A 16574-nucleotide genomic window follows, 5' to 3' on the forward strand; every position below is an offset into this window, starting at 1 on the left:
ATTCTTATATAGTTATTTTTTGTGATTTATATGTAAAGAAAAATATATTCATGTGGGATCTTGTTAGATTCGTCTCGAGATATACTTTCAAATTATCAAATTTTTATAATTTTTTCAATTGTATAATGAGAGATATTAATGGTTAAAATAGTGCATTGGCAAGCGTGAAATCTAAGATGGTGCAATTAAAAAAAAATGGAGGAAATACAAAACACTTGATGTCTAAAATATTTCTACGACCTAAAAGATGATGGACATTGAAAATTACCTTGTGTGGCGAATCGTTAAACACAGTACCCCTTTAATCAAACACCAATTATCCTCCGTCTATAATAATAATACTAAAGGATGCTAAATTAGTTAATGTTATAAGCCTCAATGACCAACATAATCAAGGCGGAAGTTATAGGTAAATTCCTCTTGTAAAAACTCAACCAAAACAAACAATCAATAAAATCCTCTTTGTTAATTTCAAGCCAAAATAGACCAAGTCAAACTGACCATTATAAAGCAATAATTCATATACTCAAACATACTAGCATGATTTCTTTGTTCGCAAAAACAATACAAACCATCTTCCCAGTCGAGAACAATATGGAAGGAGCTAGAGGTGAAGAAGAGACGAGTTCCTTCGGTAACACGTTGTAGTAGTTGCGGTGTTTGTTAGGAATTTAATGGCTTCGACGCCAACGTCCTTATTCAAAAAGAAGGTAATTTCGGTAACAAATTTATTCCACAAAGTTGGAGAAAGGGTGATTGATGATGGTGAACGATGATGACGGCTGAGGAGTGTGAAGGTTAATGAAAGTTTGCTTTAGAACAATGTTAGTCACGGCAAAATTGTTAAAGCACAAGTATTTATACTTTAGGATAGGTTTAGGGTTTCATTAGTATATTTTAAATCAATTTTTAAAAATAAAATTCAATAAAATCAGTTTAGAAATATCAATTAATTTAAATTAATAAAGATAATTATTAAAATATTTATTTGAAAATTCGGGGTATTACACACATCCTGACCCGTTTTATGTCTTTTTTATATATCAATTGATGTTGTATATCAAAAAATTGTAAAAACAATTGGTAATTTCCTATATTTCATAGTACACATATTGTCAATTTTTTTGATATAAGATAATATCCACGTTTTCCATAATATTTTGTAAGTGCATTGTTTTTTGGACCAAACAATATTTCATGTCAAAGGATATTGCAATTCATATAGATACTCGTTAGTATGTACTCCATATCAGCAATATTTCATTTTTTATGTAAGTCTATGAAGTATGTCTTTTTTTTTAATTAAAATCCTTATATTATATTCGTACAATATATTCCGTATTACAAAAGAGAAGCGAATCAATGAGTGACATGTCATCACCACATTGATTTCCTCTATTTTAGTATATTATATAGATAGATGCGTATTACAGTAACTATGTATTTTAAAGATTTACTTTGTGTTTTGTAGATTTTCAATGCGATTTGTGTCTAGCCCACTTTATATACGTTTTATACTTTTTATTTTTCAAAATTTCAGATCTACATTCTGTTCGTTTTTCTTTCATTTATCTCTCTTCATTTTCTCTCTCTTCATTTTCTCTCTATGCTTTTTAAAATTTAGCCCAAATTTCTAGGTTTTGTTCGATTTTCTTCGTAATTATCTTATAATTCTTATAATTGGATCTATTAGATGAGGAAAAATTGGAGGAAGTAGTAGATCAAGAAGGAGGTTCGTCGTTTCCGAAATCGATTCGGAAATTTTGCGCTCGTCTACAAATATATCTTCGCAAGAATTTTTAGAGATCACATCTCGGTTCGTCTATTCGACCCTACAACCAAGAAAATAATTGATGTGGCCTAAAATGAACGCCACCTGGCTGTACCATGAAAGCCCAAAAGGAAGAACCAAAGGCCCATCAGCAGGCAAATCCGGGATTGTCTCACAAGCCATCATGCACACACAGGGTCAAGACCCATCAGCAGGCAAATGATATCCACTTGCTCAGAAGAAGCCCATTCCGCTATCTCACAAAAAGGAAGGTCCAAAAGCTTAAGAGGCCCACCAGGTCTACCATCAGGCCCCCAAAACTTAGCAGGACACGTGTCTTGATCTTACAGAGCATCCAATCATGCAGGACCAGTTCCCAAGAAACCCTAGCACTATAAATAGTGCAGATCCCTAGGTAAAAGGGGGCAATCAATTCATTCCCACCAACCTCAAACTATTTTTTTTACTCTGCCTTCTCTCTACAAATTACTTCTCTCTCTAGCTTATACTTACTTAAGCATCGGAGGGAATATTCCTACGGGAATATTCTTGTTTTGCAGGTTGCCAGAAGTTCGTGCCAGCTCATACTTGATACCTCCGAGGAACGCGTGACACGTCATCACCGTAAAAGATCCCACAACAATAATAGTAAGCCGGGATGTGATATTTGATGAAAATAAAGGATGGAGCTGGAACAAAGTGGAAAAAGAAGTCGGTAGAGATTCCAAAACGTTTGTTATCGGTTTGAGAGAGTTTGGAAATAAAGGCATAAGGGAAATTGAACATTCATCAGAAACTGAAGAAAGCACACACGCCACTCAAGCTATGAGTGAGGGCGTGGTGAACGAGGAAATGGACAGAGTGGAAGAAGAGAATGATAACGTTGAGGATGAAGAAGATGAAGACAATGGTGATGGCAATCTAGAACAGTTACAACCACAATTAAGGAGGTCAACAAGACCTATTATAAAGCCTGCATATTTGAATGATTACGTTCATATTGCTGAGGTAGAGTGTGAACGACTCTTGATGGTAATAAACGACGAACCTTGAGATTTTCGTGAAGCAAGAGAGCTGAAAGTTTGGATAGATGCATGTAAAGATGAGCTTTCATCGATAGAGAAGAATAAAACATGGAATTTGGTTGATCTTCCCATCGGAATCAAACCAATCGGGTTGAAATGGGTGTTCAAAATAAAACGCAATTCTGATGGAAGTATCAACATGTACAAAGCACGACTAGTGGCGAAAGGGTACGTTCAAAGACATGGCATTAATTATGATGAGGTATTTTCTCCGGTGGCCCGCATTGGATCAATTCATTTTATCATTACCCTAGCAGCTTCAAACGCTTGGGAAGTACATCATCTTGATGTGAAAACTGCATTTCTCCGTGGTGAATTGAAAGAGGAAGTTTATGTCACTCAGCCGGAAGGATTTGTAATCCAAGGAAGTGAAGACAAGGTTTACAAGTTGAATAAAGCTCTCTATGGCTTAAAACAAGCACCTAGAGCATGGAATGCCAAACTAAACAAAACCCTCGGGGTTTTGAAGTTTCATAGATGTTCAAAGGAACCATCACTATATCAAAAGGAAGAGAAAGAGAAACTCCTTATTGTGGCTGTGTACGTGGATGATTTACTTGTTACAGGATCATCTTTGAAGTCGATACTTGAGTTTAAAAGAGAGATGAAAACATTTGAGATGAGTGATCTTGGCAAATTAACATATTATCTTGGGATTGAAGTGCATCAGCATGAAGGAGGCATTATTCTGAAGCAAGAGAGATATGCACAAAAGATATTAGGAGAAATTAGAATGGAAGGGTGTAATCTATCTCATGTGCCGGTGGACTTAAACTTAAAACTATCTAAATCTCAAAAGGAGAAAGGTATCGAAGAAAGGGAATATAGAAAAAGCATAGGATGTCTTCGATATTTGCTCCACACACATCCAGATTTGTCTTATAGTGTTCGAGTCTTAAGCAGATACATACAAGAGCCTAAGGAATACCATGGAGCAGCATTGAAGCAAGTGTTGAGGTATTTACGTGGAACACTTTCTCACGGTCTCTTGTTTAAACGTGCGGACAAGATAAACTTGATGGTATATAGTGATAGTTCCCATAATGTTGATGTTGATGATGGTAAGAGCACAAAGGGCCATATATTCTACCTTGGTGATTGTCCAATTACATGGTGTTCACAAAAGCAAGAAACAGTGGCGTTGTCCTCTTGCGAACCTGAGTTCATGGCAGCTACAAAGGTAGCTAAACAAGCAATCTGGTTTCAAGAGCTTCTAGGGAAGGTCGTTGGAAAATCTTGTGAGAAAGTGACCATACGAGTCGACAATAAATCTGCGATTGCACTTACCAAGAATTCAGTATTCCATGGACGAAGCCAACAGATACCGACTGGATCATTTCAAAAGGGAGTGTGTTGAGAATGAACAGGTGGAGGTAGAGCATGTTCCCGGCAAAGAGAAAAAGGAGGACATCCTAACAAAGGCACTTGGAAGGATCAAGTTTAAAGAGATGAGAAGTCTCATTGGAGTTCAAGATGTGAGAAGATAATTTCAAGCATAAGGGGGAGAATGTTGTTGTAAGCTTGAAATAGCTTGAGGTTCAAGCCAAGTATATTTAGGAGAATCTAAATATGAATATCTAATATTTAGGAGTTATCTAATATGTGAGTTTACCTTTTATTTAGGAGTTATCTAATAGAAGGTCTAAAATGCTCTTTGATCTTATATATAAGGAGATACCAAGTTGTGGTATAACATATGAGATTGTGAGTTTAAGGTTTTGAGTTATTTTCCTTAAGATTAATAAGATAGTTATTCTTATTAAACGTTGAGTTCATAATCTTAAGATTCTATAGTTTATGGGAAAAAATAGTTTACGAACTTTGATCAATTAGAAAATGAACTATCTGAGGACTATTCCACACTTACCGGGATGTGTGGTTGCAAGTCTTGGCTCTCCCAAGTTAAACAAACATGAACATATACAACATATTAATGGAATACTCGATTCTACTCAACTTGAGTCATTTATACTCCTAGTTATGGCGTAATTATCGTGCTTCTTACCAATTACACTATGACATTCAGTTCTACATGCAGTCTTATTTCAGTACCTTATTACTTATTTCAGTTTTAATTAGATCAGAACAGATCAGATCAGATCAGACAAATAAGTTCAGATCAGATCAGATCAGAAAAAATAAGTTCAGATCAGATCAGATCGGAAAAAATAATTTCTAATCAGATCATAAGAAATAAGTTCAAATCAGATCAGATCAGAAAAAATTATTATTATTATTATTATTATTATTATTATTATTATTATTATTATTATTATTATTATTATTATTATTACTCCGTATTATTATTATTATCATTATTATTATTATAAATCAAATGCTAACAAAGTAAAATATTGTACAAATAGTTATTATTATTATTATTATTATTATTATTGTTATTATTATTATTATTATTATTATTATTATTATTATTATTATTATTATTATTTTTATTATAAATCACGTGTAAACATATTCCATAAAGTTAGATGGGAGTCTAGAAACAAGCTGTGCTCCCACCCCTTTCTGAATGCAAAAGCTCAATTTATGAAAAATAAATACCCCACTCTTAACATTGTTGGAGTGACTAATAGAGAGAGACTTGATACGTGAAAGTGTATCCAAGGCCTCCTTATCCAACTCCCCGAATGTAGAGAACGCAAATGGGATGAACTTGTATCCGTTGTCCTCACATTTGGACGAATACTTCTTCCTTTTCTTCTCCACAACATTATGCAAGACCACTCCGGGAGCCCAAGAACTCATACCCACACCTGCAAAGGGAGAGATGCCAGTCACATCCAGTCATATTATTATTATTATTATTATTATTATTATTATTATTATTATTATTATCATTATTATTATTATTATTATTATTATTATTATTATTTCTTTAATAAAAAAGAATGTTGTTTCGGTGCAATTAAAATCTACTCCCTCCATTTCTTTTTGATCTTCCTGTTTCTATAAATGTCGTTCCTATTTGATCTTCCTGTTTTTATTTTGGGACATGACTTTTTACCATAAATTTTCCCACCATCCCTTATTTAATTCATTCACATTTCCCAATTCACCCACCCAACCCCACTTTTATGATTTTTTATTACTTTCATAAAAATATCTTATCTCTCCTTCATTTCTTTATTACTTTCTTCATTTATTTATTATTTTCTCTTACACCCAATCATTACTCTTACACCCAATCATTAAAAGATTTCAGTTTCTTAATTTCCACCCAAAACTCCAAACAGGAAGATCAAAAAGAAACGGAGGGAGTATTATTTAAGGCATAAAAAAACATTAACAAAACATTCAAATTCATCATGTCCAAATTAAAACCATTTAGTCCATATCAGAAACGATTTGACCAGATCATGTTCATATCAGAACTGATTTTCACAGATCATAACCATTATATATCCAGACCAAAACCGGTATGATCAGGTAATATCCAGATCATGTTCAGATCATCAAAGATCTTGTCTAGATCAGAACCGATCCTTACAAATCATGTTCAATCCTTACAAAACCAATATGTTCAGATCATAACCGGTTTATACAGATCATGTCCAGATCAAAATCGGTATGTCCATATTAGAACTGGTTTAAATATCGACTCTGTACAGTTTATGTTCAGATCATAATTAATCTGCAGAGATCATGCCCATATAAGAATTAATTTGTACAGATCATGTCTAGATCAAAATCGGTCTGTAAATATCATGACCAGATCATAAGTGATCTGTACAGATCACATCCAGATCAGAACTGGTCTGTCCAGATCATGTCCAGACCAGAATTGATCTATATAAGAATTAATATATACAGATCATGATCCTGATCAGAATCGATATGTCAAGATCAGAACCAAGTTGTCCAGATCAGAACTCAGACGTGTAGATCAAAACCTATATATTCGGATCGATCTATCAAGATCATGTCTACATCTGTACTGATTTGTCAAGATCATGTCCATATCAAAACTCATATGTCCAAATCATGTCCCGTATGTCCAAATCATGTCCACATCAGAATCAATCTATCCAGATCAGAACCAATTTGTACATATCATCCCCAAATCAAAACCGATCTATACAGATCATATCCAGATCAGAACTGATATATCCAAATCATAAACGATCTATCTAGATCATGTCCAAGTCTATCTTATTTAAGAAATAGTTAAATCATGAGTAAAGTCAAATAAATAATAAGAATATTGTAAATTTTGTATAACATTTATTTTACATGTACGTCTAATATTAATAAATGTAAATTTTTGTTTAAACTTAATTCTGAAAAGTCAGATCAGACCAGATCAGATCAGATCAAATCAGAAAACAATAAGTTCAGATCAGGAGAAATAAGGTGAACTAAACGGGGCAAAATACATTGTATGTGGCACCTTAACCGGCTCCAACTTGCGTGAAACAAGACCCACTCCAACAAACTCTTCTTCTGGACCAGATAAATTATAGTTGTTAAAGAGGAAGAATACCAAATCCAGTGACTACGATACATCAGCAGCATAAGACTGATAGCAACAGAAAACCTACAGCATTAATTTACTTTGATGAGAGAGAAATAATGAGAAGGGCTGAATATACAGTATACGTGGTGAATTTCTCTTTCCGTAAGGATAGGAGATCGAGCTGTCCAGGATATCATAGCGATTCACACATTTGTTAACTGAGGCGTCAATATTGAACAGTTATGTTATGCTAATCTACTTACAAAAATCTATCTAGAACAATCTTGTTTAGTTCCTCCAACTTGTGTATTATTTTAGGATTCATCAAATCCCTTGCATCTCTAATTAGTGTTCCTTCTTGGCTGAAATTGTATGCATCCACCACAGCTTTTATCCAGGTATGCAGCTTCTCCGGTGTCCTGTACAATTCACAAGAACGGAAATGAAACACCTTAGAGTGAGTGAGTGAGTGAGTGAGTGAGTGAGTGAGCGAGTGAGAGTGAGGAAGGGAACTATTTCGCAACCAACCCTAACATGTCCTCATATACAGGTACATAAACGATAAAGAATAGGGAACCAAGATTTTGATCAAAGATATACATACGTGTACAAATTATCGACATCCTTTCCTTCAAGCTCTTCTCCAGGAGTAAATGCATCTTGGAGAGCAGAAAGTGTCTCCTCGGGATCCTCAATTGTCAAAAGATATTTCACAATCCTGATCTCCTTTGGCATTAGCCTCTGAAGGTTACCTCTTGCAGTCTTGTATAAATGATACAACACATCCTTTACCTAGAGATGAAAAAACATAAAAAGAGTTGTCATTGACCAATCAACATTATCATGCATACTTAAATCATAATGAGAGAAGCACCATAACACACTGACTTAGAAATGTCAACTATTTCAGCTCTACTTCTTTTTCAGACAGAACGTATATTGTTAGCTTCCATTGACCACTGCACATCCTACAACTACAATAAAGGGGAATAATTGATCTTAGCGACCACACAATCTTATTGAGGATGGATGTACCAGATAGAAAATTGGCCATAACATAAGACTTTCAGATTATTTTACTTTTTTGTTCAACGAAAATGCCTTGACCCAGTTCTCCGACAAAACAACTTTGCTTTTTAACTGCTGTTCCACGTGATATCCAAGTATGGAAGACATAGTATTACCATTTAAGGAAAGGGGGGAAACCCACACTCCTAATGTAGATAAAAGTCAGAGTGTAGGGAAAATTCTGGGGCACCTATTAGTTTTATTACATACAGAGTATCAAGTAATTTACAAAGTTCAGCAAAAAAACAAAAACAGACAAAATTTAGAATTTTATCATCAGACAAGGGTTCCACGACCTTGTACCACTAATATAGTATTTCACAGATAAATTGGTATTTTTGTGATGTTCAACATTCCAACATTAAGAATCAGACAATTTAACGTGAATATCAAGTAATAAATAGATAGAGCTCCAAACCTAGTTACAGTATAAACAATATCATTACAAGGCGATTCTCAGTAGCCAGTTGTTGATGTGAACTCAGGCAGTAAATTTAGAAACAAGAAAAGGCCATTTTCAAATAGAACAATCTCCAAACAAATTCAGAGCTTCTTCTCAAACTAGTGATATCTTACCTCGTCTTTCATCATGTTTGATTCTTTGGCACTAGACCAAGCTTTTGTTATCATCAAAACCAGAGCAGAATCAAGTTCATTCTTCGCAGCCAAGGTGTCTATTTTTCTGCAAGCAGCATCTAAGGAGGGAGAGTTGATAATGTCCTGGAACTTCACTTCAGCAGAATTTATAGCCTCTATGCTATCAGAAGCCGTATCATACGCTTGTACCGCAGATAAGCACGTGTTCCCGAGCTCTACCACAGCTATTTTTGCAACGAAGTATCATTACTGATGGAACAAGATCGGGAGAGATAGTGATAAAGGTAAAAAGGGCTCTCCACAAGGACAGGAGGCCTAAAAGCATACACATGGATCTAACATGCACTGATGAAAACTTGGATAAGATCATACAACAATAACCAATATGAGATCCAAGCCTTTTTTAGAACATTCTAAGGAGTCACCATGTGTATACTTCTGATGTGGTTGCAAATTGGTACAAGAAACTACCAGGGAAACCTCACCAAAGAGAGAAAACAAGTGAGAAACAGACTATTGATATTGTATCATACAGAAAGATTCTGCTTGTTTTCCCTTGATGGTGGCAAGAGGACAGATTTGGACCCCATGGCTCAAAACACAGAACCTCCATGGTCATAACTTCCGCTACCATTAACAGGAGCTACCCATCATGAATTAATGAGAATGATAGAAGCCCATTGAGGCAGCTAAGATAGGAGAGGGACAAAAGCAGTGCTAGACATATGGAAGGGGCAAGGAGGTGCGCAGTCTAATTTTTATAGGTATTAGGGCCATGAGGAGGTGATGGAGCAGAAAAAATTGGGAACTATGAATTCGCACCAAGCTATACTTTTCTTAAATTAATTCACAATTTGAAATCAAATACCTAATCAGCTACTCATGACGAAAGAGCATCACAGTGTATCTACCTAAATGTTCATGATTATGATGTACCAACAAATCGATGAGAAAGACATGATTCTCGAAGGACTTGTAAACCTTGTGCAAGGCACAATAGCTAATCTGTTACTCTTGTAAGTAGAGTTTTAGTACACTTTCTAAACTAGCAGTCTGAAAATAAAGAACTTAAAATGTCGAGTCCAGAACATACTCCATACAGTTATGAAGTTTGATCCACTTGCAGTACTGTGTAGAACTTGACTCTCAGAGTTTAAACCTTATCCCTTCTGTATATCTCATACTGCCTTTGTAGTCCCTCTCCTATCTTAGCTACTTGAAAAGAAATCAAAATAAATAAATTAAATAAAGGTGTAATGTCTAAATATGCATCAATAAGAAACAGAAAACTGAAGAAGCTTCTTTCAAATTTCATTTTTTCTTTTGTTGCCCAAAAGAACACGAACATTAAAAATAAAACTAAAGAAAAATATATACTTCAATGTTCTTTTTCTAAAGAAAACATCACAGCAACCGTTTCCTTCAACAACAAAAAACATCAAAGCAACCTTTGGCACTCAAAATAACATCTAACAATCCAAAACAACATAACCTGTTAAATTAATGAAAAATTAACAACAATGATCCAAGTATCGTTGGTCATCTCAAAGTAATCCATACTATTGTTTAACTTGGAATAATCCCAATTATTACCCTATTCTTCCCAAAACAGTCTCAAACTTTAGATCACCTGTTTAATAGTTTTACAAGATGAGATGCCATTTTATAATAATCCAGTAGTTTTCTTAACAATGCTAACGAAGCACCCTAACTACCCTTCACCACCCTTCCCTGTTCCTAAGGACACCTCATCCCTCCCTTCCCCTATCACCACCACGACCAAAAAATATGACCACTCCACCAAATAATAAAGCCACCTTCAAACAACCATCACAAATTCACAACCACAATTGCCAAATGAGAGAGAGAAGATTTAAAGATAAGAATTTGAGAGAGGTAGAAATAAAAACTTGGCAATTCCAATCACAAAAAGAAAACAACCGAAATGGACAAGATAAAAACAATCTATCAGCTACCCTTCAAAATGAGATAAAATAAGAAACTCTAACCGAACCTGAACAAGTCATTTCTCACCGTCATGTTATCTGCATGAATGCCACAATCTATAACTCTAGCTACCACTAGTTTTTCAATTTTCCAACATTCAACCCGCTATCAAATTTCAATACCCAAGGGTAACAATAAAAAATATTATTTTTAAGGACAAAAAGAGGGAGGAAGGAGGGCAGCAAAAGGACTAATGCGCCATTGCAGTCGTCTTCCACTCCACTTCCACCCAGAAGAAAGATGAGAGAGTAAAATTTCCCTTGTACCTATAAATGGCTTCTAATTAGAACTTGAACATAAAATTTCCAAATTTAACCACAAAAGCCTATGCTCATAGCTTTTGGTTTAAAGCTTTGTGTAATGATGCCACCTCCATCACTTGTTTTCTTCGCCAATTGTAGTGCACCCACTGTTTTTCATGGCTGAGTAGCTGGCATCTTCTCATCAGTGGTTCTTTCATCTATAACTGGAGCTCCATTGCCGTAGCCGCCTAGCCGGCGGCACACAAATATCGATGGTTATGGCGGAAAATTGGAGGGATCATGCCATGGATAGTGGTAAATGTGGCTGTGGCAGGGAAAGGGGTAAAGGGGGAGGAAAGAAACTAGAAAGTGGTGTCTGGCTGTGGGGATTGTGGTTGTGACAGGGGTGGAGGGAAAGGAAAAAGAAAGGAGAGAGAAAGAGCTGCTAATAAATAATAATGTATAAAAATAAAGAAATAAACCAGCTTAAAAGGTTACAGGTAAAGGGGACTGATTTGGAAAAGGTAGAATACCAGTTGAGAAGACTACAAGTAGTTTGGATAATTTTGTTAATTTTCCATTACATATATGCAACTAAAACTTTTACTTTCAAATAAGTCATCACCAAATTAAATGGGACCAAAGGTTAGGAAGGATGATATATAGTAAGATGAACCATAAGATTAGTTGCTAACCATTTTGCTCTACTGGATTATCAAAATAGGATTCAGCAACAGTGTGAAGATGCTCAAAAAACTCTTTAGTGAAGTCCTTACGACGCCTTGCAACTACTTCACTAATATTCTTTGAGGCTCCTCTCGCAACTTCAAGAAGTTCATTATTTCGCTGGACATCTACATCAATCTGCACAAATGAAGATTCAGAGTATTTTACAATATACTCAACAACAACAAACAAAAAAACAAAGCATGTTCGCACAATTAACAAAACTTATGCAAGATTGATACGCGGGCATATGGAGTATCCACTGAGTCAATGCTGGTTAAGTATGTTTCACTGACAATAGTATGTACACATGAATGATCAGAAGAACAAAGGAAAGCACCAGAAAATAATCCTTTTTGGAGAATACAAGCTGCATGCCAATAACAAATTAGAAAGCAGCTGATTCAGCCAGTGAACCTTAAATGATGACAATTTACACATCAGTTTTAAGCAGGATCCACGCACTCAAGGAGATTTAGTCCTTGTACTTGAATTGTCATTATGTGCTTTTACCTACCTCCCTCAGCTTCCTTCCAAGACGAAGTAGCTTGTGTTTCATTTCAGGGTTATCTTCACTATCTGCCCGTTCCTCGCAACGCAGAAAAAAGTGGGGCCGGATACAGCTCCATTCTTTACTGAAGGTTAATAATCTTCTCCAATCAGTTGCAGAGGGTTTGTCTAATAAAAATACTTCAATCAACTTGTCACAGACACGGATCATCTTAAGACCATCCAAGCTGTCAAGGTCATCTTCCTCTTTTGTATTTCCACCATCTTCTGTTGCCTCTTCTTGAAAAGCTTTACCATTAGGGAATGAAACTATAGCTTGCTCTTCTTTCCAACTACTGACCTTCAGAGAAGCATTGTTGACCCTTACCAAGAAAGAGGGGTACTGCAACTTATTCAGGTTACGAACGTAATAGCCTGGAAATTTAATGCATAGAGGCTCACTATTTATTTAGTTTCATAAGAGAGAACATTATAACTAGAAGAGCTTGCAGAAATTTAAACTACTGCACCAAAACCAGAAAGCAGATACAGCAAACTACAAACTACAGCAATGCACCCAATGTTTTAACAACAACATACTACAACAACAACATTAACTGTTATAAGGAACCGTCTGCTAACATGAAGTTTGCACTTAAGTCGTCTAGCTAAATATAAGTCTGCACTTAAAATAATAGGGTATGACAGGGGAGTAGAGATAAACAAAGAACCTCAAAAAAAAAACAATATAAATTAAGAGTTCTTTGATAATAGTACAACATATGATAATTTCTTATAGTGAGATTCCTATAATTTGCTAACCTCGGACATTTTGAAGTATTACTTACTAAACATGAGGACTCACTCTTAAAAACATAGTGCTCCATGTAAGAGTGAGACATTAATACTCAACTTAAAAATTAGCTTAACTATGATAGTTTCATCAAGTGAAAGGTTATGGTGGTTTATTCCTGCAACAGTTCATCGGTCACCATCTGAGCAAAAAATGGCAGTTTATAAGATCACGTTGTACCTGGGATAAGTCCTAACATTAGCTACAAGTGCAAGAAGTATAATACGAAGTAGAATAGTATCTGTAATGACAGACCAAAATAAAGCTCAAATCAGTCACTGGACAACAAAATTGGTTCAGTTCTGAATTTGGAAGAATTTGGTTCAACATTTGAAAGGATAATTCCTTGGATTTTGGCAAAATATAACAACCAAGTTCTGTAATGGAGTTCCGGCTTCCGTAACACACAATTTTGAAGAATTAACATTGGCGTTGATCTAATTATACCATGCCCAAAATGGATAATAGCAACAACCAGACAGTGACACTCACAAGTACATAGCGATGTAATATTAAAAAGGAGACTGATTCAATCTTGGTGGAAATAAACAAGTGAAAAACAAATACGGCCAGATTAAGTCCATTACCAACTCTGTTACCTCGACTCTTCATTTTACCTCAAATACCCGTGTTGGATTCTCGACACTCGGACATGGGTATGGACACTTGGACACTTCATTTCGGACCAAAATCATGCAACTTTTTCACAAAATAGCCTTGTCGGACACTTGCACACGTACCTTGTCCAATATGGGTATCCGATATCATGTCTCGTAAGTTTTTAATCCTAATTGGTTATTTAAATTATCTCAATTGAAGTTTAAGCTACAAATTAGCTTCAATTATAATAGACCACTGCAGACATTAAAATATAAATCTCATTTACTCATTCACTGTACATTGCACTACGAAACTTCCACAGTCATCAACAGAAACAAACAGGCATTTTCTATGTATAAACCGGTTGTACCTTTTGCACTCTACAACCAAGGCTATTCTATGTGCTTGTGCGTTTTGAGCACATGTGCAAAAAAACAGCTTTGGTTGTACCTACCGATTGTACGGTGAATATCCTCGAAATAAACAAAGCTTAGACTTTTCCATCTCATAAACAACTATGTGAAGCATCTTATGCTCTGTTTGGAACGTCATTTCAGGCGTCTTAGATGATAAAGTGCTGAAATTCTAAGTCACCTTAAATGATTAGAGCGGTTTGTCAAGTACCTTAAATAGAATATAAGGTCTTGAAATTGACTTAAATTGAGACGTTACTTTGAGTAACGTTTCGATTCAAGGTCCTTAAATTTTCATGTATTTTACCTTTAATTATTTTATAAATTTCAACTCCTTAAACCATTAATTCTACCAAACAATTCATCTACTTAGGTACCTTATTAGTTCGAGCACCTTATCAGTTCAGCTACAGCCTTTCGAGTTTCAGCTTAACTTATCAGTTTCAACACTATTTCAGTTAGTTTTACCAAACATATCCTTAAGTTACAAACATATCTAATCTAACCTTTACAACTCACAACATCAAAATCCTTAATACAAGTATAACCATTTTATAGAGTAATATACTACTACTACTTGCCGGTTTTCAATAGTAATTGGTTGAAAGTGATTGTTTAAGGATAACATTCCACAGGATATTGGCAAGCAGCATATCAAAATATCAGCAAATTCAGAGTTTAAACATAAACAAAAAAATCACCAAAAAGCTGAATCATGAGAAGCATAACCATGAAATAGTTGTAAAAAAATCCCGCAAAATGTACGCAATCAATTCATCAAAGTGTCCAACAGTTGAACAATAATGAATTTAAATACTATGAACAAGTTGAATCAAATTCCCGCAATACCCTAGATTAAACATAGAGATGGAAATTGAGAAAAGCGTGTACCATTGTCGTCCCTGAGTGATTTGGGTTTTGAATTTGTGAGTTGCACAAGGTTTAGCAAACGGCCGACTGTAATCATGGGGAGAGAAAGAGAGAGGACAAGGAGAATGAATCAGGACAAAGATAACAGTAGAAGGGATTTCCAACAACGGCTTTTGCGTTCGGAATTTTTGGGGTTTATCAGACCACTCTCGCCAAGGGAGGAAAATAAAAATCAAACTACTATCTCTTTGCCACTTCTTACTCTTCACTTCTTACTCTTCCACGTCACTTCTCTAGTAAACAATTTTTTCTAAAACAAATTCATCCCATCAATGAGCTAAAAAAACTCTTCGCCATTTTTACTTTTACTATTCGCTAAACCTCATCAGTTCACCACACTTTCTATCTCCCACATACTCCATCTATTTTATATTTATTCAACGGTTTTTCTAACGTGTGCCCACGGACACATATTAACAAAACAGATTCATAATAAATATTTGATATTAAAGGATATATACAAGTTTAAAAAAGGTGTGTTAAATATTTAATTTGTGAAATAATAAAACATACCTTATTTTAAATCTAACTAGTTTTATCACTTTTTTTCTAATTTCTCACTATATTTATTTTAAACAACTTATTTCCCCACTTTAGCCTAGCCGCAAATATTAATATCAAGATCTCAATTAATGCTAGTACTAATTGCAAGTTTAATTTTGACGCCTAACTCCTTTTCCTTTTTTTCCTAAAATAATCTCATATTGCCGCAAATCTCAATATGCTTAGCATGTCTAAGTATGATCATATTATTATTCTAGTTGTTTCTCGGTCAATAATATGAACACAATTAAACATGAATCATTAAGTTAAAGAAATCTTAATATATATGCTGAACAATTTGACCGCAATTTTTTTTATGAACAAGCTTTAAGATGAAATATCAGGTTCAAACATTCCCTTCTTGTCTTTTTTCTACTACTGCACCATGTAAATTGAAATTTTCTTCCATAAACTCTTTCTCATGACATGTAGTATAGTTATGACCACATTTTCTGCATAACCTACATTTTTTCTGTTGTTTGTTATTTACTTGTACTTCTTTTCCACTCCTGTCACGTTTTTGCTTGGGTCGCCCTTTAGTCTTCGACTTTGGTGGATGTTGAATAGGATGACTCGTATCAATTACATTGTTGGTGTTGCCTTCACCATTGTCCTCGTTTACAAGCAACGATTCTTCTCCGTCGATCGTTAGTCTGCGGCACCAACATAAAATGAAATATGCAGGCGGGGTTGAAAAACTCCTTCACGGAGAAACACACTTAAAATATGCCGACAAAGAATCCCCAAAAATTCAAAAATTTTATACGAGCAATTTG

General features: G+C 35.0%; 1 protein-coding gene and 1 long non-coding RNA gene across 2 annotated transcripts; one reads left to right on the forward strand and one right to left on the reverse strand.

Moving 5' to 3' along the window:
* The first annotated feature begins 7049 nt into the window (after nucleotides 1-7049).
* LOC130470331 (uncharacterized) lies at nucleotides 7050-7411 on the forward strand. The gene is made up of 2 exons (XR_008930501.1): nucleotides 7050-7161; nucleotides 7208-7411. It is a non-coding gene; the product is annotated as an uncharacterized lncRNA (long non-coding RNA).
* On the reverse strand, nucleotides 7301-15433 carry LOC130470330 (uncharacterized protein At4g37920). Its single transcript, XM_056840303.1, has 6 exons — nucleotides 15217-15433; nucleotides 12488-12894; nucleotides 11940-12108; nucleotides 8975-9219; nucleotides 7935-8122; nucleotides 7301-7749 (listed from the first exon to the last, which is right to left on the reverse strand). The coding sequence occupies exons 1-6, from the start codon at nucleotides 15290-15292 to the stop codon at nucleotides 7590-7592; spliced, it is 1245 nt and encodes a 414-aa protein (XP_056696281.1). The 5' UTR covers nucleotides 15293-15433; the 3' UTR covers nucleotides 7301-7589.
* Between the last annotated feature and the right edge of the window lie 1141 nt (nucleotides 15434-16574).

Source organism: Spinacia oleracea, chromosome 3 (assembly GCF_020520425.1).
Source record: "Spinacia oleracea cultivar Varoflay chromosome 3, BTI_SOV_V1, whole genome shotgun sequence".
In the NCBI taxonomy this organism is placed as follows: Eukaryota; Viridiplantae; Streptophyta; class Magnoliopsida; order Caryophyllales; family Amaranthaceae; genus Spinacia; species Spinacia oleracea.